This window comes from Salvelinus alpinus, chromosome 25, assembly GCF_045679555.1.
Source record: "Salvelinus alpinus chromosome 25, SLU_Salpinus.1, whole genome shotgun sequence".
NCBI lineage: Eukaryota > Metazoa > Chordata > Actinopteri > Salmoniformes > Salmonidae > Salvelinus > Salvelinus alpinus.
The window spans coordinates 26,049,782-26,077,281 of record NC_092110.1 but is presented as its reverse complement, the minus strand read 5'-3'; the positions used below and the strand labels follow the sequence as shown (position 1 = coordinate 26,077,281).

The following is a 27,500-nucleotide window of genomic DNA, read 5'->3' as shown; positions in this document are numbered from 1 at the left end:
GCATTATTTAAAGTGGTGTTGTTTAAGTGACTAGTGATCCATTTGTTAAAGTGTCCAGTGATTGGGTCTCAATACAGTATATACATGTGATGTGAGTAATGTAAGATATGTAGACATTATTAAAGTGGCATTATTTAAAGTTGTCACGATCGTCAGAATGAGTTGACCAAGGCGCAGCGTGCGTAGAGTTCCACATAATTTAATAAATTGAAACTCACCAAACAAAACAATAAAGCACAAGAACAAACGAAACGTGAAGCTCCTGGTGTGCACACACGAGTTGTGCCAGCTCTGCGCTCGAGACCTCCAGTGCGCCTCCACTGCCCAGTGTATCCGGTGCCTCGGCCAAGGACAAGGCCCCCTGTGTGTCTCTCCACTCCAGTGATGATCCATGGCAAGAAGCCTCCAGTGATGATCCATGGCACGAAGCCTCCAGTGATGATCCATGGCAAGAAGCCTCCAGTGGTGATCCATGGCACTAAGCCTCCAGTGATGATCCATTGCACGAAGCCTCCAGTGATGATCCATGGCACAAAGCCTCCAGTGATGATCCATGGCAAGAAGCCTCCAGTGATGATCCATGGCAAGAAGCCTCCAGGGGTGAGACATGGCACGAAGCCTCTAGAGACGGCCTCCAGCCCGGAGCCTCCGGAGTCGCCCTCCAGTCCGGAGCCTCCGGGCGACGCCGCCCAGTTTTTGTTAGCGATCTGCGACAGTGGCACTGTATTATCCTCAAAGCGGGCAAAGAAGATGTTTAGTTTGTCTGGAAGCGTGACGTCAGTGTCCGTGACGTGGCTGGTTTTCTTTTTGTAATCCATGATTTCCTGTAGACCCTGCCACATATGTCTCATATCTGAGCCTTTGACTTGCGACTCCACCTTGTCTCTGTACCGGCATTTCGCTTGTTTGATTGCCTTGCGGAGGGAATAACTACACTGTTTATATTCAGTCATATTCCCAGTCATCTTTCCATGGTTAAATGCGGTGGATCGCGCTTTAAGTTTTGCGCAATTACCGCCATCTATCCACGGTTTCTGGTTAGGGTAAGTTTTAATAGTCACAGTGGTTACGACATCGCCAATGCACTTGTTTATAAACGCACTCACCGAGGCAGCTAATAGATCAATGTTGTTCTCTGAGGCTGACTGGAACATATTCCAGTCCACGTGATCAAAACAATCTTGGAGCGTAGTCAGTCCAGCTTTGAATGGTTCTCGTCACTGGTACATCCTGTTTGAGTTTCTGCCTTTAAGCCGTCACGAGCAAGATGGCGTCGTGGTTGGATTTGCGGGGGAGGGCTTTGCATGCATCGTGGAAGTTAGAGTAGCAGTGGTCGAGACTATTAACCCTATGTGTCATGCAATCAATACGCTGATATAGTTTCCAGTTTACATAGAGTCCAGTGAAGTTCCTTGAGGGCTGGCTTGGTGTCTGCTTGAGGGGGAATGTACACAGCTGTGACTATAACTGACGATAATTCTCTTCGTAGGTAGAATGGTCGGCACTTGATTGTAAGGAATTCTAGATCTGGTGAGCAGAAGGACTTGAGTTCCTGTATATTGTTATGATTACACCATGAGTCGTTAATCATAAAGCATACACCCCTGCCCTTCCTCTTCCCAGAGAGGTGTTTATCTCTGTCGGCGCGATGCATGGAGAAGCCCGGTGGCTGAACCGATTCCGACAACATATCCTGAGAGAGCCATGTTTCCGTGAAACAGAGAATGTTACAATCTCTGTCTCTCTGGAAGGCAACCCTTGCTCGAATTTCGTCTATCTTGTTGTCAAGAGACTGGACATTGGCTAGTAGTATACTCGGGAGCGGTGAGCGATGTGCCCGTCTACGGAGCCTGACCAAAAGACCGCTCCGCCTGCCTCTTCTGAGGCGTCGTTGTTTTGGATCGCCTACTGGAATTAGCTCCATTGTCCTGGGTGGTGGTCCGAAGAGAGGATCTGCTTCGGGAAAGTCGTATTCCTGGTCGTAATGTTGCTAAGTTGACGTTGCTCTTATATCCAATAGTTTTTCCCAGCTGTATGTAATAAGACTTAAGATTTCCTGGGGTATCAATGTAAGAAATAATACATAACAAAACAAAATACTGCATAGTTTCCTAAGAACTCGAAGCGAGGCGACCATCTTGCATCTTCCCTGTACAATGCTAATCAATGTGTATAATGCGTGTTACATGCTCTCATGCATGGTAGATGTTTAAATATGCTTAAATACTCTATTATCTAGTACACACTACTTATAAATAATTAATTGATGCTTATTAATGTTCCTCCAAGTATCTAGAGAGTGGATGGGATGGGAGAGTGTGAATATCGGCAGTATTTAGCCCAGTCTAAATGCAAGACAAACTGTGGTCTGTAAAGGCAGACCTGACCTGTATAAATCTATCTGTAATGTGGAGCGAGAGAAAGATGAATCTCAGCACAGCCAAACTAATCTAGCACTAATCTCTCTCTCTCTCTCCCACTCTCTCTCCCACACACAATCGCTCTATCCTTCTACTTCTCTCTTTCTTTTTCTCTCTCTCTCTAACCCCCCCCCCCCCCCCCCCCCCTCTTTCCATCTGGCACAATGCTAAATGGCAGATACTATTTTTAATCTGTCCTGCTGTTTGTAGGCTTTCAGCACAAATAAAGGCAATAAAAAATATCACAGTGAGTGTTGTTGCTTCTGGGAGTAATGAGCCATCAGCTATCAGTCATTGGCCATTATGACACACAGAGAGAACGTACTCCCACTATCGGCCATTAGTGACAGTATTAGAAATCTGTCTGAATCCAAAGCATTAGGGAGGGCATGTTGAATCTGGATTCAATTCACCAATTTAGGCCGAACTACAGTAGCATTGTTCTACTACACTCCACAAAAATGGGGGCAGCTTCAAAAACAGGAGCAGTTCCCAACCTATTCAAACATTCTTCACAAGCGATAGCAGACATTTAAATGGAAGAGACAGGCAAACTGTACCTCAATACAACTGACGCTGGGCTTGAATGGAAAACCAACAAGTTGGCTGTGTGAGGGACGACGTGCAAAGACGTTTTTATCTGTAGCTAATGAACGCATGGCGTCCTGCTCCTCACGGCTGATTGGCTGGGGCCTATAGAACAGTAGGTAATAAAAGTAACAAATGAGAGCAGGCCATTGGAGCCACTGACGTGCGCAGGGTTCCCACTAATTGAATTGATCCTGAAACGTAATCTATTCTGCAGCAGGAGGAACCTTAATGAATCAGCCTCCATACATCTCCTGGCTGCTTCACCGTACCGCCGTCCTCTTCTCTCCATCCTTCCCTGTTTCTTTACTTTCCTCTATCCTTCTCTCCATCCCTCTTAATGTCTCTTGTTTTAATTGTGGTTTGGAAATTATGCCTTGGGTCCCTGGGTAGAGGGGTGGACAAGAGGGGTGGAGGAGAGGGGGAGAGGAGAAGACGAGAGGGGTGGAGGAGAGGGGGAGAGGAGAGGGTGAGAGGAGAAGAGGAGAGGGGTGGAGGAGAGGGGGAGAGGAGAGGGGTAGAGTGGTGGAGGAGAGGGTGAGAGGGGTGGAGGAGCGGGGTAGAGGAGAGGGTGAAAGGAGAAAAGGAGACAGGGATAGGAGAGGGTGTGAGGAGAAGAGGAGAGGGGGAGAGGAGAGCAGGAGAGGAGAGGGTGAGAGGAGAGGAGTAAAGGGGGGGAGGAAAGGGTGAGAGGGGTAGAGGAGCGGGATAGAGGAGAGGGTGAAAGGAGAAAAGGAGAAGGGTGGATGAGAGGGGTGAAGGAGAGATGTAGAGAAGAGGGGTGGATGAGGAGGAGGGGTAGAGGAGAGTGGTAGATGAGGAGGAGAGGGGTGGATGAGGAGGAGAGGGGTAGAGGAGAGTGCTAGATGAGGAGGAGAGGGGTAGAGGGGAGGGGTGGATGAGAGGGGTGGAGGAGAGATGTAGAGAAGAGGGGTGGATGAGGAGGAGAGGGGTAGAGGTGAGGGGTGGATGAGAGGGGTAGAGGAGAGATGTAGAGAAGAGGAGTGGTAGATGAGAAGGGGAGGGGTAGAGGAGAGTGGTAGATGAGAAGGAGAAGCAGGAGGACTTTGAAGAGCAGCCTTCAACATTTCAAAAAGCCTTTCAAAGGGCCATCGGCCCCCATCGCCGGCCCCCACCATCCTCCACTGGCCCCCACCATGGGCCCTCACCAGCCCCGGTCCTCTCTGACTTCCTGGTGTAATTGATGTGTCCCTCTCAGCCATCCATCAGGCTGACCAGCGCTCAGTACATTAACCCCAGAGACAGCCGCCAGGCTCCTTAGTGATTACACCGGCTCCAAGTGTTCCTCACCAACACGCCTCAATCAATGCCATAAATGACCCAGCTAATTCCCTGCAGTCGATAGCCATGACACAGAGGTGATGGGAGCCCATCTGGGAGAGTGGGATACACTTTCTATGGTGCGGGAGGAACCAGAAAAAACTACTTCAAGGTTGAATGTACGAACAGAAGAGAGGAAAAAACACGTTTCTTTGAATGAAAAGCTTTCCAAGTAGCAGTGGAAAGAAAAGGCAAGCAGAAAGGACAGAGGTCTTCACCAGTGGAAGAATGGACGCTGGCCACAGCCACATTTCCACTCCAGTCTAATGGTTGGATTCTATTAACTTGGCCGAGGCGAGTCTGTGTCAGAACAAGCAGCAGACACAGGTAATGGTTCCTCACTGTCTTGTTGACACATTTTCCCTCTTTCATTTCACAGACAATCTCTCCCCCTCCCCTCCGACACATCAAACGCTAACGTTTCCTTCAAATTCCTTTTCCTTTCTGTCTGCCAACTTTGACATCACAGGAAATTACAGTGGAATTGACAGCCTTTTTACTTTCTACTTCCAAACAAACATCCGTCTCGTCCTGAGACAGGTCCTTCTGCCTGGCTCCCTGCGCTGTTTGTTCTGCCTCCTGTGGACGCTGCCTCTGTCACATCACACACACACAACACACACACACACACTTACTCTACCTGACTGAACGCAGCGCCACATTTGCTTGAGGGCGGAGGCTTTCCTTCAGAGATAAAACATAGTTTAGTACCTGTGCTTGCCTCCTGCTTGCCTCCTGCTTGCCTCCTGCTTGCCTACCATGGCTGTTTAAAAGAGAGGTGGGAGAGACAGATCACTTTAATTGACTGTCTGAGTCTGCTGAGGAGAGTTGGGGATGGGCGTGTGTGTGTGTGTGTGTGTGTGTGTGTGTGTGTGTGTGTGTGTGTGTGTGTGTGTGTGTGTGTGTGTGTGTGTGTGTGTGTGTGTGTGTGTGTGTGTGTGTGTGTGTGTGTGTGTGTGTGTGTGTGTGTGTGTGTGTGTGTGTGTGTGTGTGTGTGTGAGTGAGTGTGTATTTTACATGACATATTCTGGAAGTGAGTCCACAGTCATGGAAAGGTGGAGTGTGTGTGTGTGTGTGTGTGTGTGTGTGTGTGTGTGTGTGTGTGTGTGTGTGTGTGTGTGTGTGTGTGTGTGTGTGTGTGTGTGTGTGTGTGTGTGTGTGTGTGTGTGTGTGTGTGTGTGTGTGTGTGTGTGTGTGTGTGTGTGTGTGTGTGTGTGTGTGAGTGTGTATTTTACATGACATATTCTGGAAGTGAGTCCACAGTCATGGAAAGGTGGAGTGTGTGTGTGAGAGAGAGAGAGAGGGAGAGAGAGAGAGAGAGAGAGAGAGAGAGAGAGAGAGAGAGAGAGAGAGAGAGAGAGAGAGAGAGAGAGAGAGAGAGAGAGAGAGAGAGAGAGAGAGAGAGAGAGAGAGAGAGAGAGAGAGAGAGAGAGAGAGAGAGGGGAGAGAGAGAGGGAGAGAGGGAGAGAGAGAGAGAGAGAGAGAGAGAGAGGGAGAGAGAGAGAGAGAGAGAGAGAGAGAGAGAGAGAGAGAGAGTTAATAACTGGAGGAGCTGCCAGTCCTTTCCCACCATCTCGCTCTAATGCTCCAGGCTGAGGGGTGGTCAGGGCAGCTCAACCCCCAAGGGAGAGGACTAAACCTGGGATAGAACTAATCCACAAGCCAGCAGAGATACCTGTATCCTCTATCCACACAGAGACACCTAGACAGGAGGCAGAGAACCCCACTCTTAGTGTGCCTCTTTTCTTTTTTTCCTTTTCTTGACAATAATTATTCTCCTCTTTGACTGTGCATTTTCACCAGTTCTTACTTTATCCACTAGAAGGCTTTCGGCTGATTTCTAGGGTTCTGTACTCCCGAAGTTGTTGATTGTTTTTGTTCTTGCCAGTTAGTTAGCAGTTCTTAGCTTTTAGCAGCCAATGGCTAGAAGTTTCTTACTGGGGGTAAAAAAGGATGATAATTTTACTGAAATATTTAAAGGAGAAGTTTATCCAAAATCCAGAAACTCCCAAGTGATTCCATACATTGAAACTAGTTCAGCTGAGTTTTATCTCTATACCTCTCAACTCTCCCTGTAGTGCTGTACTGAAACAGCAAAACAGCAAAAACAGGTCATGTGACTACTGACGTTGCAGGATGCAAGCCTCGCTCTGCTTGGTTGCCTGTGAATTCATTAAAAAAATCATTGTTGTATTGAAAGCAGACAGCAGAAATAGCCATTTTTGGATAAAGGTACTATTGGCTTTGAGTCAGGAATGTGTACTTTTCCACCTAAAACATTTGCGATTATTATACATCACTATTTTATGTAGCTTACTGCCACAGCCGAGGAAATAGGTAACAACTGCCCATGTTCGCCCTCGTGGTGGAGACCCTGTTAGGTAGAAATGTCACGATATGCCCTTATACGGAGCTTGATGTCACAGAAAGAGCTGGTGGAAAAGTTAGTTATGCAAAGTGGAAAAGAGCAAGGCTGCACAGTATAGAGGACATCAAGGGAAAAAGGCACCAAATGTCACTGTTTTCCGATAAAAGATACGGAGAGATGCAGAAGACGATTAGCAGCAATTTTAAATAGTAAATACAATGTAAGTACTTTTGTCATTTTATTGCCCCAACGTGAGTTTTTATATGCGCTTGATGTCAGAATGCACTCACTGTTCCAAAATATGATTGGAAATTATTATTATTCATATTTTTTGGTACTATTTATCACTTTTTTTCACCCCAATTTAGTGATATCTAATTGGTAATTACAGTCTTGTCCCATCAATCGATCAATCAATCAAATGTATTTATAAAGCACAGTACAGCCTGAAGTCAGCATGCATTCGCCCGGCTGCCACAAGGAGTCGCTAGAGCGCGATGGGACAAGGACACACCGGACGGCACTGGGCCAATGTCCGCTGCCTCAATAGGTCTCCCAGTCATGGCCGGCTGCGACACAGGCCGGGGCCGAACCCGGATCTGTAGTGACGCCTCTAGCATTGTGATGCAGTGCCTTAGACCGCTGCGCCACTTGGATAGTTAACCAGCGCTGCCCTCAAACCAAGACACGTGCTGCCTGCTAATTATCTATAGGCCATGTGTCAACTTGTCCATTTGAAAATATTTTCTCACAAGTTTTATTTTCTAACAACAGTTTGAATTGTGGTGTGTTCTGCCTCCCCATTAAGTAGCCTATTTCACTGTTGAGGACAATTTATGTTTGAGGCTTTACTGAACCGGACCAGCCCAAGCACCTCCCCAGTGTTTCCCCAGATCAAGTATGCAGACATTTGTGCAGTCTTCATTGACAGTGGATCTATACTAATTATTATATATATTTTTTTACATTTAACCTTTATTTAACTAAGCAAGTCAGTTAAAAATGTATTTAACAAGTGACATCAATAAGGGATCATAGTTTTCACCTGGATTCTCCTGGTGTGATGGAAAGAGCAGGTGTTCTTAATATTTTGCATACTCAGTGTATATAGCCACTCATTTAGGTCATTTTTGTAGTATTAAAAAAGATTCAGCTAATGTCTTCTATCATGTAGGCCGTCATTGGAAATAAGAATTTGTTCTTATCTGACTTGCCTAGTTAAATAAAGGTTAAATAAATACAAATAAATACCTGTAAATGATGTAGAATTGCATGAAATGCGTTTTTTAAAAGGCAAAAACAATGTGTACCCTGCTAGCAAATGTTCCCCATGTGTGGAAATCCTAAAAACGCCTCTACTCAACTATAGCCTATGCCACATCGCAAATGTTAATATCGCTTTATTATAAAGTGGCCTTTTCCTCAACAGTATATTTACCATGCATCAAAGTGCATCTTAGTACAGAAAATGATTGCGTGCCTGCCGGGGCCAATGATTTCTTAATCCGGCCCTGAAGTGTGTAATACAATATGATTCAATACAATGTAATATTAATGATCTGTAATTTCTGTTCTTAACACTGGGCAACATGGGCCTGGTAGTATTGCTGAGCGATCAGTGCTTTTTGAGGTCGGTTTGGTTTTGATGATTCAAAAATGATCACAGACTTCGGTTTGGATACATTTTTTAAACATTAAAATGAAATCATAATGATTTTTGAGCTTTTTCCAAGCCAAAAATAGTTAGCATTCAATTTCCAAAACATTGAAAAAATGCCATTGTCTCTGTCAGGTCCACACTGGCTCCAGCACCAACCAGAGAAGAGACGAGAAGTTGTCTTCTGCTTGTTGACCCTCTCTCTCATCGCCTAGTCTCCATTTATCTTGCTCGTCACACTGTAAAGATGAATCTGATGATTCAAACACTTTTATCTCCCCAGATATAAACTCATTACTTTCAGTTGGTTATATTTCACAAATTCACTGTGGTGCCTTCCACTTTAATGTGAACACCAGATAATTATAACTTTAGAAGTTAGCTCCCTTGGCCTCCCTTGGCCATAACGAGGGATAACAATAATTTAGCTAATTATTTTTGCATTGCGGCTCTGTGCGGCTCTTTGGACTTTCTCCCCATGTAATTAGCTTGATTTTCATAAGACCAAAATGGAATTTGTTTTGTGTGTGTGTGTGTGTGTGTGTGTATGTGTGTGTGTGTGTGTGTGTGTGTGTGTGTGTGTGTGTGTGTGTGTGTGTGTGTGTGTGTGTGTGTGTGTGTGTGTGTGTGTGTGTGTGTGTGTGTGTGTGTGTGTGTGTGTGTGTGAGTCCACAGTTATGGAATGGTGTGCGTGCGTTGTGTGTGTGTGCGCATCCCCACTCATGTGTATCTGTGTGAGTGCTAGCCTGCATGCATGTTTTCCATCTACATCCCTCTACTCACTGCATTACAGTAGGTCTCTGATGCCTGTGTTTATGTGGCGCCCGAGCGTGCTGATGTCATCACAGTGAGCCAGAAGCAGCCTACAGCAGCAGTAGCAGCAGCTTAACTGTAGAAAGAAGTCTCTGATGTGGTCTGTAGTCTCAGTCAGTCTGCACACACAGACCCAAACACACACACACACACACACACACACACACACACACACACACACACACACACACACACACACACACACACACACACACACACACACACACACAGCTCCAGCCATGCTGGCTAGACCATGGGATCTAATAATAATGAAAATGAGATATTGAACATGAGAATGGGAGAGTAAATAATATTGAACATGAGAATGGGAGAGTAAATAATATTGAACATGAGAATGGGAGAGTAAATAATATTGAAAATGAGAATGGGAGAGTAAATAATATTGAACATGAGAAGTGGAGAGTAAATAATATTGAACATGAGAATGGGAGAGTAAATAATATTGAACATGAGAATGGGAGAGTAAATAATATTGAACATGAGAATGGGAGAGTAAATAATATTGAACATGAGAATGGGAGAGTAAATAATATTGAACATGAGAATGGGAGAGTAAATAATATTGAACATGAGAATGGGAGAGTAAATAATATTGAACATGAGAATGGGAGAGTAAATAATATTGAACATGAGAATGGGAGAGTAAATAATATTGAACATGAGAATGGGAGAGTAAATAATATTGAACATGAGAATGGGAGAGTAAATAATATTGAACATGAGAATGGGAGAGTAAATAATATTGAACATGAGAATGGGAGAGTAAATAATATTGAACATGAGAATGGGAGAGTAAATAATATTGAACATGAGAATGTTAGAGTGAATAATGAAAACAGTTTAAACGACACAAAGGGCTGAGCCTCTACTGCTTCTTTAAGTATGTGGATTATTGTGTAGTGCTGTGTACTGGCTTGACTTCAGAATACACCGCCACCATGGCTGAATTTTGTGTGTGTGTGTGTGTGTGTGTGTGTGTGTGTGTGTGTGTGTGTGTGTGTGTGTGTGTGTGTGTGTGTGTGTGTGTGTGTGTGTGTGTGTGTGTGTGTGTGTGTGTGTGTGTGTGTGTGTGTGTGTGTGTGTGTGTGTGTGTGTGTGTGTGTGTGCGCGTGTGTGTGTGCGCGCGTGAGTGAGTGAGTAGACTGCCTTGAAAACAATGGGTGCACATCTTGGACGCAGTCTCCAGTTCTTATTAAACCTCAGTGGTCTGCGTACCCACATCCATTCCCCCTCCCCCACATTGAGAGCAAAACATTTTAGTAGCCCCCGGAGACAGTTTTTAGACTTTTAGAGTTCATTTTTGTGCAATTCTAAGCATTTTGCCACGGGGTGTAAAGAAAATGTTGAAGTTTTAAAGCAAGAATGCTACAATTCTACACTTTTTGCCATGGGCAGACGGAAGATTTTGCAATTGTAAAACTAATTTCATGCAATTTTACTATTATTATTATTTGTATTTATTTTTCAGGGCCTGTAAGCCAGTTCCCCATCCCTGGTTTATAATATAAATGTAATCAGAAAGAATAAAGACTGTCTGTCTGTCCTTCTCAATATCATATCTACTCTCACCATGTGTGCAACAAACCTTGGCGAGGCACATTAAAACTCTGACCATCAGGTCAGGCTAATTATAGAATAGACTGGCCTGCTTTGGCAGCAAACACAGTTGTTTAAAAACCAACCAAACTGACTGAGCCATTGTCCTAGTATGCGTACAGAGACAAGACTCTATCTCTAACACACACACACACACGCACACGCACTCGCACACGCACACACACACACACACACACACACACACACACACACTCCAAATGCGATTGACTTTAGGGTGCGTTAGACAGGACAAACACATCATTGTTTGGAACACTGAATCATTATATTAGTGAAGTGCGGCTGTTGACTGTGAGAGACAGATGTTGACTGTTGTTAGAATGACTCCTCCAGTACTGGGTTTGGTTTCATCACACTAAAGACAGCAACCAGCCCATTCCAGAGGGAGGATATGGGGAACGCATTGATGAACTGCCACTTCCAGATGCGAGCCACAGAAATATCAGAGGCGGCACTGCGTGGCACTTTGGGATAGATCTGAAATGAAACATGCCATCCTTCGAAGAAATACAGATATTGTTCCAAATGAGAAACAAATATCCATTGCAATGCCATTTATGACAACTGTGACAGTTCCTGTAATCTACTGTACAGAGGATGCTTTCTCAATCACACTGAGATACTTACTAATCAATCTGACACTCTACTGTACCATCTGACATGATACACTCAGAGAACACAGAATGGCTTGCTATTAAAGTACACTTAAATCAAGTGTCAAGCATCAGGGAAGAAAAGAGCCTGCTGATTTTCCTGTCACATCAGATGTTCTGGAAAAGATCCTGGCCCTAGAGAGCGAGTGTGCAACAGAACATCATCTTCCTGATGTGAACATAGTGTATATACCTGCTGTTGAGGGTACTGCATCCCGCCAATGCCCACCTGGCCCCTCCCCTGCATCCCCATTGGGTATCGGTGTGGAGTGGGCGATCCGTATGGCTGGTTGGGGTAGGGCCCACCCTGCTGCTGCTGAGAGTAGGGGTTGTTGCCCATCCCGTAGAGCTGGGAGCGCTTCATAGCCATGAAGTCCTTAGAGGCCACCTGGACACAATACAAGAGGGCAGAGAAAAGACGGTTTGTGAAATGTTTTAGAACAACTCTTTTTGAAAGTCTATTCATTCCATATGCAGTTCAGAGCACACCAAAGTACAGGATTTAGTGTCACATTTCTGCAGGGGGTGGATGCCCCCAGACCCCCATAAAAATGGTTCTCCCAGGTGAATTTCCATTTCCAGTAAGTGGACTACAGAGGTATTTAACAGTAATATGCAACTCTTCTGTTTGTCAAATACGCTTCTTCTGTTACACAGTACACTGAACCTGAAAAGAGAGGGATGCCAGGAGAAATCTTTTCCTTTCAAGTATTTTACATTCACATTTACAGGTTATTTTCTGGGTCCCGGTGAGGTGACTGGAAAATCGTAGCCTAGATGTCAGGCTAATGTTAATCTGTCACCCGTATGGTGGATTTGTGAGCAGGGCAGATTATGTGAAGCGTGATGTCTCCCCTTTTCTCCTCTCCTCTCCAGTGTGGTGGATTATGGATGATTTATGACATTTGTTCCCTCTGTCCCAGTCAGACATGGGGGGGGGGGGGTTGGGGGGGCTCTGTGTGGCTCATCTCTGCCTCCCTAAACAATAGCTTCACATCCCAACTCAATAACGCCTGAGCCAACCCTGCTGGGAGCAGCAGAATGGCCGACTGTACAGTACTGTATACAATGCCTGGCTGGCTGGCTGGCTGCTAGAGCTAATCAACGGACAATATCCAGGAGATACAGTTGAAGTCGGAAGTTGACATACACTTAGGTTGGAGTCATTAAAACACGTTTTTCAACCACTCCACAAATTTCTTGTTAACAAACTATAGTTTTGGTAAGTCGGTTAGGACATCTACTTTGTATGACACAAGTAATTTTTCCAATTATTGTTTACAGACAGATTATTTCACTTATAATTCACTGTCTCACAATTCCAGTGGGTCAGAAGTTTACATACACTAAGTTGACTGTGCATTTAAACAGCTTGGAAAATTCCAGAAAATGATTTCATGGCCTTAGAAGCTTCTGATAGGCTAATTGACATCATCTGAGTCAATTGGAGGTGTACCTGTGGATGTATTTCAAGGCCTACCTTCAAACTCAGTGCCTCTTTGCTTGACATCATGGGAAAATCAAAAGAAATCAGCCAAGAAAAATGTAGACCCCCACAAGTCTGGTTCATCCTTGGGAGCAATTTCCAAATGTCTGAAGGTACCACGTACATCTGTACAAACAATAGTATGCAAGTATAAACACCATGAGACCACGCAGCAGTCATACCGCTCAGGAAGGAGATGCGTTCTGTCTCCTAGTGATGAACGTACTTTGGTGCGAAAAGTGCAAATCAATCCCAGAACAACAGCAAAGGACCTTGTGAAGATGCTGGAGGAAACAGGTACAAAAGTATCTATATCCACAGTAAAAAAGAGTCCTATATCAACATAACCTGAAAGGCCACTCAGCAAGGAAGAAGCCACTGCTCCAAAACCGCCATAAAAAGCCAGACTACAGTTTGCAACTGCACATGGGGACAAAGATCTTACTTTTTGGAGAAATGTCCTCTGGTCTGATGAAACAAAAATATAACTGTTTGGCCATAATGACCATCGTTATGTTTGGATGAAAAAGGGGGACGCTTGCAAGCTGAAGAACACCATTCCAACCATGAAGCACAGGGTTGGCAGCATCATGTTGTGGGGGTGCTTTGCTGCAGGAGGGACTGAGGCACTTCACAAAATAGATGGCAACATGAGGAAGGGAAATTATGTGGATGGAAAATTATGTGGATATATTGAAGCAACATCTCAAAACATCAGTCAGGAAGTTGAAGCTTGGTTGCAAATGGGTCTTCCAAAAGGACAATGACCCCCAAGCATACTTCCAAAGTTGTGGCAAAATGGCTTAAGGACAACAAAGTCAAGGTATTGGAGTGGCCATCACAAAGCCCTGACCTCAATCCCATAGAAAATGTGTTGGCAGAACTGAAAAAGCGTGTGCGAGCAAGGAGGACTACAAACCTGACTCAGTTACACCAGCTCTGTCAGGAGGAATGGGATGAAAGAAATAAAAGCTGAAATAAATCATTCTCTCTACTATTATTCTGACATTTCACATTCTTAAAATAAAGTGATGATCCTAACTGACCTAAGACAGGGAATTCTTACTAGGATTAAATGTCAGGAATTGTGAAAAACTGAGTTTAAATGTATTTGGCTAATGTAATGTATGTAAACTTCCGACTTCAACTGTATGTCAAGGAGCAAATCCACAGCATTCATTCAGTTGTGGGAAGTTGTATAACGTTTGTTCAAACACTTTTATGTAGTAAATGCAATTTTTTATAGAAATAAGATTTAAAAAACAAAGTCAATATTCTGTGAGCAGGGTTGATGGATGGTCCTTTCTGTAGCCTGTTTGCTCTTCAAATTGTTCCAAATAGCCATGATACAGCTCTGCCAATCACTGTACCAACCACAACCACTGAGCACAGACTGATGACCACAACCACCCACTCACTCAATCACCAGTGACTATAATCTGACAAAAAAGTGGAAACAAGTGCCATAATGTGGAGCAAAGAGTAATGATACTACAGTATGTGTGTTATGAAGCGGACTCACACACACACACACTCACACTCACACTCACACTCACACACGCACACGCACACGCACACACACACTCACACACACACACGCACACGCACACGCACACACTCACACACACACACACACACACACGCACACGCACACACTCACACACACACACACACACGTACATAAAGTACACCAAATGCAATAGGTTCAGAGGTTTATACTTTGAAATAATGTTTTTGCAGGAATATCATTATACACACAACCCCCTTTTAAACTCCATCACTTTAAACCCAAGCACACATAGAGCTACTGTAGGGCTGTCACCGACAAAAACAAATGTTGGTTGATCGAGAGTCACATTTTTTATTTTTTACGTGTATTTTTCCATATATAGACACACCCTATGTTTGAATAAAATCAACTATATGTAGGCTACTGAGCTTGTCTGATGCTTTAAGCACTGAAATAAAAAAATTATACACAGAGTTTAATTTCATTTATAGTAAAGTCTTCATGTCTCAAAATCAATGTCATGTGGTTAATCAAAATTCTATCTAAATGAAAATGATACAAATCTAAAAGTAACTTCTATTGTCATTGCCAATATGTAAAAATAGCCTACAAAAAGCCAACAAATAAAAACATTGCAACCCGAAGGTAGAAAATATCCTGATAAAAATAAATATCCTATAAATCACATTGGCTATGCATGGCCTGTCTGCAAGGAACTTGAAACATTGTATCAACTAATGTATTAGCTTGGTCCAGCCGAAGCTTGTGCTAGCAAACATTGTATAAAATATTGTGGGCCCTCAGAGTGTCCAGCGCCAGTGAGCTCCGGACAGACAGACATACAGCTGTAGGCTGTTTAACAAGGGATAAGAAGTAATCAGGTAGGCCTATTTTATCACCTTTCCACCGAAACAGAGCATGACATTTTTTTCCCCCTTTCATGCCTGGTAGTAATCGGAAAGGGAGATAGCTGTAAATATTTTTCAAACAGGCAACTTTGAGGAACTATTGTCATTCTAAATGGATGTAAAAACCGACTTAATTTACTAAGAAGCTCCACAGTGATGGTGAGTTAAGACAATCAGAAATAGTATCAGATCCCAAAATGGGAACATTTATAGGCCTACATTTATAGGCCTACATTTATAGGCCTACATTTATAGGCCTACATTTGCGCGCAGGCCAGGTATACTACTCTTACTTCTATATGTGTAATCAGGTGCGTGTCCTTTCTCAAGATTGACAGGAGCTCTCCAAACAAAAGACAATGAACAAATTGACAACTCATAAATTAAATTAAATAAACCTCCAAATATTCTCACAAGTGTAGCCTAGGTTGTGCGCTCTGCAAACAATGAGTCCACTCCTACAATGACAACGGTAAGACTGTAATAATAATATATTGACTGGATTAACAGAAATTATGGTAACGAAACAAACATTGTAAATTAGAAATAATGGGAATTAACGATAAATGTACTACTGGTGATACTGGTGTGCCATCCCTGCGGCCTCCACAATGGATTAGTCCACTCAGACAGGCGTGAATCAGACAGGTGTCTCCTGTGTAATATTTTGTATTTATTTGCCACGGCTCGACTAAATGGGGTCAGCCCTAGTGTGGTGTTAGTGTTTTCCTGCAGCAGGCTGCCCTCCCTCCCTGCCCTCCCTCCCTGCCTAACATTCAGCAGGCCTGTGTGGCTAAAGGGCACCACTCTTCAATCCACAGATCTAGGGCACTCTGACACTCACTCTGCTGCGATATGGGACACGCTCAGGTCGCCCTCCCTCCCTCTCTCGCTCCCTCCATCCCTCTCTCCCCTCTCCTCCCTCTCTCCCCTCTCCTCCCTCTCTCCCCTCTCCTCCCTCCCTCTCTCCCATCTCCTCCACTCCCTCTCTCCCCTCTCCTCCTCTCCCCTCCCTGGTCTGTATCAAGTGGAATCCCTTTGCCAATACACTGAGCCCAACTTGAGCAAATCCACTCATGTCACTGCCAAGTTCAGAATGCCACTGCTAAACTCAGACCAGGAATAAGGGCTCCCTAGTTTGGGGAAGGAAACACATCATTCAAATGGAAGAATACCTAGTGAGAGCTAAAGTTACAACATTACTGCAGTTAAACCCATGGAGGCTGCCGCAACATACGGAAGATTTTCTAAACTGACTTCAATTGTCTAAAGTGATTTAAGTGCTACTCCAATATTGTCCTGTAAAGTTCTATTAAATGAGATTTCATCCCAAACTAGGCCTATTTCCAGGGATGAGCCAACTATCTAGTTCATACTACACCAAAAGAGTTGATGGCAAATAGATATGATTTTTTTCCTTGGATGAACGGATGTACTTTTGAAAAGATTAATAATATAAATTGAATCATGTATCAGAAAGAGGGACAGTAGATAAAACTGTCACAGGGAATAGAGTACAATTTCTTTATTTGTTCCAATGAATTTTCAGTTTTGTTCATCTGGGCATGCCATTCAATTGAGGTGTTAAGAGAATACTAATTCAGTGCTAAATCTGAAATTCAATTCATGAACTCCCCTGCAGTTTCCAACTCTCGTGAGCTTATTGCAAAACAAAGCTATTAAGAAAGGAACACTAGAAAAATGACAACCGGGTGAAACTGCTTAAATTGCTTTTCAGAGTTCTATTGACTCTGATTTTCTGACTTCAAAATGGTTACAGTCTTTCACTTTAATGTGCAAAGTTGTTAATCAGCAAAGACAAAATAATCCCCACAAAACATAGTGAAATGTGGATTAGGAAACAACAGACTTTACCCTTCAAAATCACATAGACATAAAAACAATATTACTTAATGGTTATTATTGTAATTCCATTTTGAATGTGGGGACATAAATTGAACTGGTTGCCTCCTATTGGTCTACATGTTGCAGTGAAAATGTGATTGCCTGCATGTGTTCATATGCAGCTCCATCATAAACTGCTAGTCTTGGAGCTGCTGAAAGCAGTGATAGCCCAGCCAAGCTCACAAACACACACACACGGCTCCAGCCCTGCAGCCAGGCCAGGCATTGTGGCCAGTCACTGTGGTCATCACTGTCCTGTCCTCCACACAGATGACCAAATCACCACCTTCCTCCAACAGACTGTCATTACAGTCATTTACTGTCTGTGTCCAGCTCTAGCTTCACACCAGCCCCACCTGCTAACATGTTTATCCTGTCTCCTCTCTCCTCTGACCTGTCTCCTCTGACCTGTCTCCTCTCTCCTGTCTCCTCTGACCTCCCCCCCTCTGACCTGTCTCCTCTGACCTGTCTCCTCTGACCTGTCTCCTCTCTCACCTCTCCTCTGACCTGTCTCCTCTCTTCTGTCTCCTCTGACCTGTCTCCTCTCTCCTGTCTCCTCTGACCTGTCTCCTCTGACCTGTCTCCTCTCTCCTGTCTCCTCTCTCCTGTCTCCTCTGACCTGTCTCCTCTGACCTGTCTCCTCTGACCTGTCTCTTCTGACCTGGGTTTGGTCCATGGCTGAGCTGGATGGATGGTCAGAGGGAGAGGAGAGAGAGGTCTGAGCCCACCCAGAGAAAAGCCCTGTTAGCTAGCTGTAGTCGGCTGCTGTGGTCCAGTCCCAAGCCTCACAACATAGTTATTCTGGACACCATGGACAAGGTCATTTATTAAACACAATGACCATCACATCGTTCCCCAGCTAACTGCTAGCTGTCTTATCATTATTCCATGTGCAACACTCTTGTGCTAGGACAAGACGTACTAAAAATGTAACACTACGGCTGTGCCTGCAGTAGAAAGCCCTGCATTAGCTCCAAACATAGACCGTTTCATACCGAAGAGAACAGGGAGGGAGAGACTGCAGAGGAGGGAGAGGAGATCGAGCTCCATATTAATGTGTGCGAATTCCCCACTCCTGCTGACTAAGATTAGACATTTAATTTCATGGATGCAAAGACAATACTGATGTCATCAAGAGGAGAGGAGCAGGCATGTTAACTCTTAACTGCCCAGCCACGATGACAGCAAAATACATCACCTGATGGCAAATGGTAAATATGTGAATTCCTTTAAAACAAATCACAAGTGAATACTCTTATCCAGTCTTTTATCAAATCAAATGTTATTTGTCACATGCGCTGAATACAACAGGTGTAGACCTTACAGTGAAATACTTACTTACAAGCCCTTAACCAACAATGCAGTTAAGAAAAAATTTATAAATACAAATAAATTACAGTAACAAATAATTAAAGAGCAGCAGTAAAATAGCAATAGCGGGGCTATATACAGGGGGTACTGGTACAGAGTCAATGTGTGGGGGTACCGGTTTGTCAAGGTAATTGAGGTAATATGTACATGTAGGTATAGTTATTAAAGTGACTATGCATAGATAATAACAGAGAGTAGCAGCAGCGTAAAATAGGGGGGGGGGGGGGGGGGGCAATGCAAATAGTCTGGGTAGCCATTTGATTAGATGTTCAGGAGTCTTATGGCTTGGGGTTAGAAGCTGTTAAGAAGTCTCTTGGACCTAGACTTGGCGCTCCGGTACCGCTTGGCGCTCCAGTAGCAGAGAGAACAGTCTATGACTAGGGTGGCTGGAGTCTTTGACAATTTTTAGGACCTTCCTCTGACACCGCCTGGTATAAAGGTCCTGGATGGCAGGAAGCTTGGCCCCGGTGATGTACTGGGCTGTACGCACTACCTTCTGTAGAGGCAGAGCAGTTGCCATACCTGGCAGAGATGCAACCAGTCAGGATGCTCTCGATGGTGCAGCTGTAGAACCTTTTTAGGATCTGAGGAGCCATGCCAAATCTTTTCATTCTCCTGAGGGGGAATACGTTTTGTTGTGCAATCTTGGACCATGTTAGTTTGTTGGTGATGTGGACACCAAGGAACTTGAAGCTCTCAACCTGCTCCATTGCAGCCCTGTCGATGAGAATGGGGGCACTTGCTCTGTCCTCCTTTTCCTGTAGTCCACAATCATCTCCTTTGTCTTGATCACGTTGAGGGAGAGGTTGTTTTACACAGTCACTGAGACTGAACTACTAAAGTGAATTGTCTTGTGTCAAGCATTTTTTAAACTAACGTTACAGAGGGGCTCCATGTAACAATCAGCCTGTAACAGCACCGTACACTGCTGGTAAACGGTTAAAAACCCTACAACAACATTGACTTTGTGATCTAGTTCCCCTCCAGTGTAAAGAAGCAGGTGCTTTGCCAGGACTGAATTCAAAGTGCATCAGTGAATCTTTATGAATACAAAATCTCAATATGCTTAACACAACAATCCTCTCCATGTTGCAAAATGTCTCTTAGCAAATGTCAGCAGTGAGCGTGTGAATGGTCCCTGGGGAGTCATGGTGGAGCAAATTGGCTTTCCTCAGCCCAACCGGCTCAGTCCTGGGTGGCACAGGCAGCTAGGCATGAAGGCCGGCTAGGAATGAGATGCATTAAATTATTACAGGGAGGGAGGGAGGGAGATTGACAGAGAGTAGAGAGACAGAGGAGTCATATAGATAGTGAGAGAGAGAGAGAGAGAGAATGAGAAAAGAGACAAAGTGAGAGAGAGAGAAAGAAAGAGAGAGAAAGACAGAGAGAGAGTGGAGGCAGATAAGAGTCCGTTGTTGTCATGCAGGCAGGCAGCAGTAGCATCATACTATTGTGTTGAGATCATGCTGGTAATTGCTCTCCCTGGTGTTAGGATGCTGAGGTGCTGGTTGGTAATAGTGCCCTCCGTGTTTGACACCAATATTTACAACACATCCCGTGTGTTTCAAAACACATCCCCCTGCGCTAAAGTAAAGTGGCAGAGCGTTTGGTTCCTCACGCCGAGCACGCAGCCGTCGTTAGAGCAGGGAACAGAGGGAGGGAGAGGGGAGAGGAGGAGAGAGGGAGGGAGGGGCGCTCATCTGTCTTAGAAGAGATTGGGTTTGAGGATGGCAGGAACTCTTATCCTCCTGGAAAAAAACTCTATGAAAAAATGAGACTTGTGATGACGAGACGACTTGACACAAACACACCAGCACAGAACGAAAACAAATACAGCACTTAACAGACAGACACATTCACAGCAGCAGGGACACAAACAACATGGAACACACCAACCCAGCGCTTACCACACCACATCCATGCCAGTATCCTGTATCTCTCACCAGGCAGTCTATCAACAGTAGTGGATTGTCAGTGTTATGCCAGGCCTGCCATGTTTGTGCCACTGCTAGATGCACCCATTCATTCCACCATTAAATCATCAGAGACACTAGATGATCAGACCTATCTCTGCTGGCTGGCTGCTGTCTGAATGATGAGATAGAGCTGATATTGACGTGGAGGAGAAAGAAAGAAGAGTCTGTCTCTCCCAGCCTCTCTGAGGAGCTGGCCTGGCCTGCGCTCGGTTGGAGTGCTAGACGCTTCACTTCCTGCCAGCAGGAACCCTGGGACAGAGCCTCAGTCGCTACACAGTTATTTCATGTGAGGGAGGGCAGTCGTGGCACGAGAGGAATGTGCTCCCTCCCAGTCAGAGACAGACAGAGACAGAGAGCCAGGCAGGCCAGGCAGAGAGCCAGGCAGGCCAGGCAGAAAGGCAGGCTGCTGGGGAGACGAGACGCTTGGGGGCGCCGGGCGCGTTCCGCAACCATATGAAAGAGGAAAAAAACAGCACAATAAATCCATCGCCCCAGGGAGAGAGGAGAGGCTATTCGTTTATTGAGGAAATGTGCTGTGTTTTTTCTCTCTTTAGAGACCAGAGCCTCCATAAACACTGATATTAAATCTACACTTTAGCGATTCAGGGGAATCACCCCTTAGGCTAATAGAATGGTCTGGAAGAGAAGTAATAGTTATTGGCTCCAATAACTATAAATGAGGCAGAATTATCAAGTGTGTTTATGAATTAGCAATGGCTATTCCCCGGTAATGTGTTCAGAGAAGGGGAAATATACAGAATTGAATATTAAGAGGAGCAATAGATACACAAATGAAGTTAAAGGTTCCTCTGGGCAGAACTACACTCTCCTTCTCTCTTTCATCAGTCAGCCTCTCTGCTTCTAGCTGCTCTAATAATAAACAGGCTATTCAGCTGCTCCCCTAACCATGGAGCAAGAGGAGTATGGCCTCGAGTCGTGCATTATAAAAATGGAAGACTGCACTGCTACAGTATATAGAACGCTCCCAAATTATTATGGCAATGATTCAACCCTTAGGTCTTCATCAATCCATTGAATGTGCTACCTTCTATCCCTCCTCAGGTACAGCATTCAAACCCATAGTGCAGTCTTAGTGAATCACCACTACACTACAGGGACTGAATGACACAATGTCATTGTGCTTTGGACCCCAGCCTAGTCCTCTCTGGATATCCATGTTTTCTGTGGAGCGATCCATCACTTATAAAACAACAAACAGATATCCTGACCTTCTATCCTCCGGCGGTTATTAGATACTCATTAAAAGTCACCTGAAACAATTTGAACCAAATTGATTTCATTATCGGACTCCGTACGAGGCACGGCGACTGTCTGATAGCGCAGCGGGAATTTTACTAAGTTAATTAGAAAAACATTTTCTACATGATGCGCTGGCTGCTGTTGATTTATCATTGTCAGGACATTGTATAGATGAGACAACAGCAGGCTGGTGAATACATCACACTGCAGTTACATTCAGAGAACTGAGGCTGGATGGAGAGGGTGTGCATGCGTGTCTTTTGGGGGGTTGTCTAGGATATTTATAAGCCAGGTCCCCCCTCCCCCACTCTGCACCCCTCCCAAGCGGCATAAGGCAAGAGCATCGAGGTGTTGATGTTCCTCTTAATTCCCTGTGCCTCTGGCTGAATGGGCTGGTTGACCCGGGAGTTCTCTGGAAATGGGCTGGCTGTGACCCCCATGGCCTCTCCAGGCCAATCCAGGGGAGAGCGCTGAGCCCAGGTCGCTTCCCAATCTCTTAAGACCTCTGAATCAATCAGCAAACTGGATGAGAACATGGTGTGGTGGTGCTGAGCGATAAATGAGAGCAAGCCAAAAGCCTAATGCCTGTCCAGGCTCCAGCCACACACCCAGGCTCCAGCCACATACCCAGGCTCCAGCCTAACACCCAGGCTCCAGCCTAACACCCAGGCTCCAGCCTAACACCCAGGCTCCAGCCTAACACCCAGGCTCCAGCCTAACACCCAGGCTCCAGCCACACACCCAGTCTCCAGCCACACACCCAGGCTCCAGCCTAACACCCAGGCTCCAGCCTAACACCCAGGCTCCAGCCACACACCCAGGCTCCAGCCGCCCACCCAGGCTCCAGCCGCCCACCCAGGCTCCAGCCACACACCCAGGCTCCAGCCTAACACCCAGGCTCCAGCCACCCACCCAGGCTCCAGCCGCCCACCCAGGCTCCAGCCACACACCCAGGCTCCAGCCGCCCACCCAGGCTCCAGCCGCCCACCCAGGCTCCAGCCACACACCCAGGCTCCAGCCTAACACCCAGGCTCCAGCCACACACCCAGGCTTCAGCCACTTCAGCCACACACGCAGGCTCCAGCCGCCCACCCAGGCTCCAGCCACCCACCCAGGCTCCAGCCACCCACCCAGGCTCCAGCCACACACCCAGGCTCCAGCCACACACCCAGGCTCCAGCCACACACCCAGGCTCCAGCCGCCCACCCAGGCTCCAGCCACACACCCAGGCTCCAGCCACACACCCAGGCTCCAGCCACACACCCAGGCTCCTGCCACCCACCCAGGCTCCAGCCACACACCCAGGCTCCAGCCGCCCACCCAGGCTCCAGCCACCCACCCAGGCTTCAGCCACACCCCAATGCAGTGTTTCCCCTAAATGCATTTAGCAGCGGCGCACCGTATGCCCCAGGAAGACCCCCCTCCTGCTAATTCTGCCACCGCTGAAAAAACAATCTCAGGGAAAACACGTGGAGGCCTCTCAGCCTGAAGAAGCATCACTAAAGACTAAGGCTATGGAACAGTGAACTAAGGCTTTATTCATCAACACCAATACTGTCAACATACGCCCTGGTCTGGACAAGCAATTGGTTAACAAAAATACCCACCTTCATTTCTCTTATTTTTAATAGACTACAACCATAACATGTTTTTATTGCTGTGTTTTTAAAGCACAGACATATTAAAACATAGAGAAAGGCCATAGCACACCCTTCAATTGAACTGCCCAGTCTGCTTAATTTCACCATGTGTACTTGGCTTCATCATTACATCTGGGGCCAGATGCTGGGAGAACAAGCTGTTTGTGAAGTCTTGGACAGTGGACAGACACTTGGCAATACTTCTACTGTGGAAGGAATGTGTTGTTTGATCCATAGATAGAAACATAATAAGAGGAAGAAGAGTCCGTCCTACACTATTTATTCTAAAGGTCCCAGTACGCCCAATACAGACCCAGCAGTAAACTACACATCCAACACAATTGGTTCAGGTCTCACCATAAGGGTTCCCATGTTTCCCCATGGAGATCAAACCCTCTATCTGACCTCAAAGCCAACACCATCTTTCTTCCGAGGCCTCTCGTCAAGTCACATAGAGGCAGATGTTTTTTGGAGGGCAGCCCCGTCCCAGAGCTTTGATCCAGCGAGCCAGGCAGGGGTCATGGTGCAGGCAGGCAGAGCATCTGGGAGGCAGCATGGGTAAGTGGAAGCACATTGAGCTGCTTTTACAGGTTCTCTCCGAGCAGGACTCCATTCCTAAGCTACGACCATGGAGAAAGAAACAATAGCAAAACAAAGGCAACAGCAATGCACAAACCCTGCCGTTGCCAATATCCAATATCTTTCAATTCAGTCAGTAGTAACAATATAAAACCAAAATGTCAATCTTCTCTGGGGAAACATAGCTTTCTCTTCCATCCCTCACAAATTATTCACAACAAAAGCTACATTTATTCATTCCATTCTGTTTACTGTATTACTCCACTTCTCTTCTTTATCTCACATTTGTTTACAGCAATAAAAGCCTGACAGAATGCCCCTTCTACAAGCACAATACATCACACCACTCACTCACACATCATTCAAATTCAAAGAACACAGATAAGTTATAGATGGCCATTTTTCCCCAAATATGCATTTCATTAGCATTTCCTGCCTCGCGTTCTCTCTCCTCCGCATGAAGGAGGGAGGGTGTGAAGGATGGAGGGAGGAGGGAGGTGGAGGAGGAAGAGGTGGTGGAGGAGGAGGAGGAGGAGGAGGAGGAGGGAGGGATGGAAAGGGAGCAGGCTCACAGTAAAGCCAGACGTGTCCTCTTTCCCAGGTCTAATTTTGGATTCAATTACAATTCTCTTTAAAAGCACCAACTTACAATTAATTATTTTAAGATTAGCCTGAACGTAATGGGCCTCCGACTAACCCAGCCAGACGAAAGATGCTTGGTTCGGCTCAGCCACAAGACCCTGTTGCTTTTGCATGTTGCTTTCTCTCTCTCTCTCTCTCTCTCTCTCTCTCTCTCTCTCTCTCTCTCTCTCTCTCTCTCTCTCTCTCTCTCTCTCTATAGGAAACAGATAGATACATCAGTCTTCTACCGCTCCCTCCCTCTGTCCTTCCTTTTTCAATACACATTGTTGTGTTATGTTCTGTTTTTACCTCTACTTTCTCTCCAGCTCGCTCTCCTTGGCACGCGATTGATATTGGTACACTACGCTGGTCTGCTTTTACAAGCCACTGGGGCCCTGCCGTCGGGCCCGGCCCAGGAGAATCGCTGACGGATGTACCCTCTGCCGCTGCCCGCCACCAGCTACTGCGAGGCGTAAGTGAAAAAACATCCTCTGGCACTTTGATTGGAGGCAAGCGAAACATTTCTCTTCCCTACGTCTGACGGCTTTTCCTCCCTTCCTCTCCTCTCTTCCCCCTCTCTTTCTTTCTCTTCTTTCTCGCTGTCTGCCTGCAGCCTGTGTGCACGGAAATGCATGTCTCTCCCTCCAGCATCAGCCAGCCCCTATTCTGTTCATTTAAATATTTGATATGTAAGCAGTCATAAAATAAGTGTCATAACACAGGGAGAATGATATGTGGAATAGCCATTAGGTATAATGGTTTCTGATGCGCACAGGGCCCATAGTGACAGGCCTGAGCAGGGACCCAACAGGGAATAGAGGCAGCAGAGGCACCTGACAAGCAGAAACCAGAGCTAGCTGCACGCCCAACTACACAAACACACACAAGGCAGAAGGCAGGGGCCTTAACACAAGGAGAATAGGCCCTCTGTCATGCACTATTTACCTCTGAAACACACATTCACAGGATTCCACAATACAAACCCATAACGACATATGTATAATCCCCTTCTTTAATCTGTGAAATACTTCTGCTCAATCTAATGTATCTGTCAGGTGATATAAAGCTCCCTCAGATTCCTGCTCCTCAGTGTCTGAACAATGTAATATTGACCCACCTGAGTTTCCCGTTAGGACAGCAGCAGTGCTACCATTGGAGGAGCCTCGTCCTCTGTGGACGGCCTCATTTCTCTCTCATTTCTCCAAGTGGCAGATGATTTTTATTGGCCTACATGTGCAACACCCAGAGGAGTACAGCTGTTTCAATTTCACCACATAATGATGAAAACATGAAGGGAGAAATGAGGTAAATACTGTAAATCTCACAGAAGACCCAAGTGATAACAAATTAACAATGTACAAATAAACAGGGCTCTGATAGGGAAAACAGAGAGGGAGTCGATTTCAGACTCTGACCCTGGATTTCTCCTTCATCCCAGCATAATAAATATTGAAAGTGCATCCGCATAAAATCCATTAAGGAAAGAATGAAAGAGTGAGCATGTTTGTTAAGGTGATGGTATTGGCTTGGCATTTCAAACATTCTCTCTTTAACAAGCTCCCATCATGCCACGGGGCTGACGGGGGGAGTGACACAGGGTTAGGGGTCACAGGTCAACACGAGGTGTTTCCACTGACCCCCAAACCTCAGTAACCCCCCCAAACACACACACCTGCTGGGGCTGAGGAGGACCTACAGAGCCCAGGTCTCCTCGTCCTTCAGCTCCTCTCGCCCTCCAAGCGCTTAATTATCTCTAATTGGACTGATTGTCTTTTTTCCTCCTCTCCTATAATGGAACTATTCATCTTTAATGCTTAATGAGTGCAGCAGGCAGGCAGCACCACAGTCATCCACTAACTACCTAACTACAGCACTGAAGGTCAACACCAAGGACTGGCTGACAGGGGAGGGGGAGGGAGGGGAGAGTTGAAAACACTTTGGGAAAGAGAGAGACACAGAGCGATAAAGAGAGATAGTAGAGGAATAAGATCGAGGTGGGAAGAGAAAGAAAAGAGAGGAGAGAGAACTAGAGAGAGAGAGAGAGAGAGAGAGAGAGAGAGAGAGAGAGAGAGAGAGAGAGAGAGAGAGAGAGAGAGAGAGAGAGAGAGAGAGAGAGAGAGAGAGAGAGAGAGAGAGAGAGAGAGAGAGAGAGAGAGAGAGAGAGAGAGAGAGAGAGAGAGAGAGAGAGAGAGAGAGAGAGAGAGAGAGAGAGACAGACAGACAGACAGACAGACAGACAGACAGACAGACAGACAGACAGACAGACAGACAGACAGACAGACAGACAGACAGACAGACAGACAGACAGACAGACAGGGAGACAGACAGACAGACAGACAGACAGACAGACAGGGAGACAGACAGACAGGGAGACAGACAGACAGGGAGACAGACAGACAGACAGACAGACAGACAGGGAGACAGACAGGGAGACAGACAGGGAGACAGACAGACAGGGAGGGAGACAGACAGGGAGACAGACAGACAGGGAGACAGACAGACAGGGAGACAGACAGACAGGGAGACAGACAGACAGGGAGACAGACAGACAGACAGACAGGGAGACAGACAGGGAGACAGACAGGGAGACAGACAGACAGACAGGGAGACAGACAGGGAGACAGACAGGGAGACAGACAGGGAGACAGACAGGGAGACAGACAGGGAGACAGACAGAGACAGACAGGGAGACAGACAGGGAGACAGACAGAGACAGACAGAGACAGACAGAGACAGACAGAGACAGACAGGGAGACAGACAGAGACAGA

General features: G+C 45.8%; 1 protein-coding gene across 2 annotated transcripts in view; it reads right to left on the bottom strand.

Moving 5' to 3' along the window:
• LOC139553735 (AT-rich interactive domain-containing protein 1B-like) overlaps positions 1 to 27,500 on the bottom strand; it is a 398,895-nt gene that overhangs the window by 355,740 nt on the left and 15,655 nt on the right. For both annotated transcript variants that reach the window (XM_071366350.1, XM_071366351.1), the window contains exon 2: positions 11,669 to 11,863. In XM_071366350.1, coding sequence (XP_071222451.1) covers positions 11,669 to 11,863 — 195 coding nt within the window. The remainder of the gene's footprint in view (positions 1 to 11,668; positions 11,864 to 27,500) is intronic.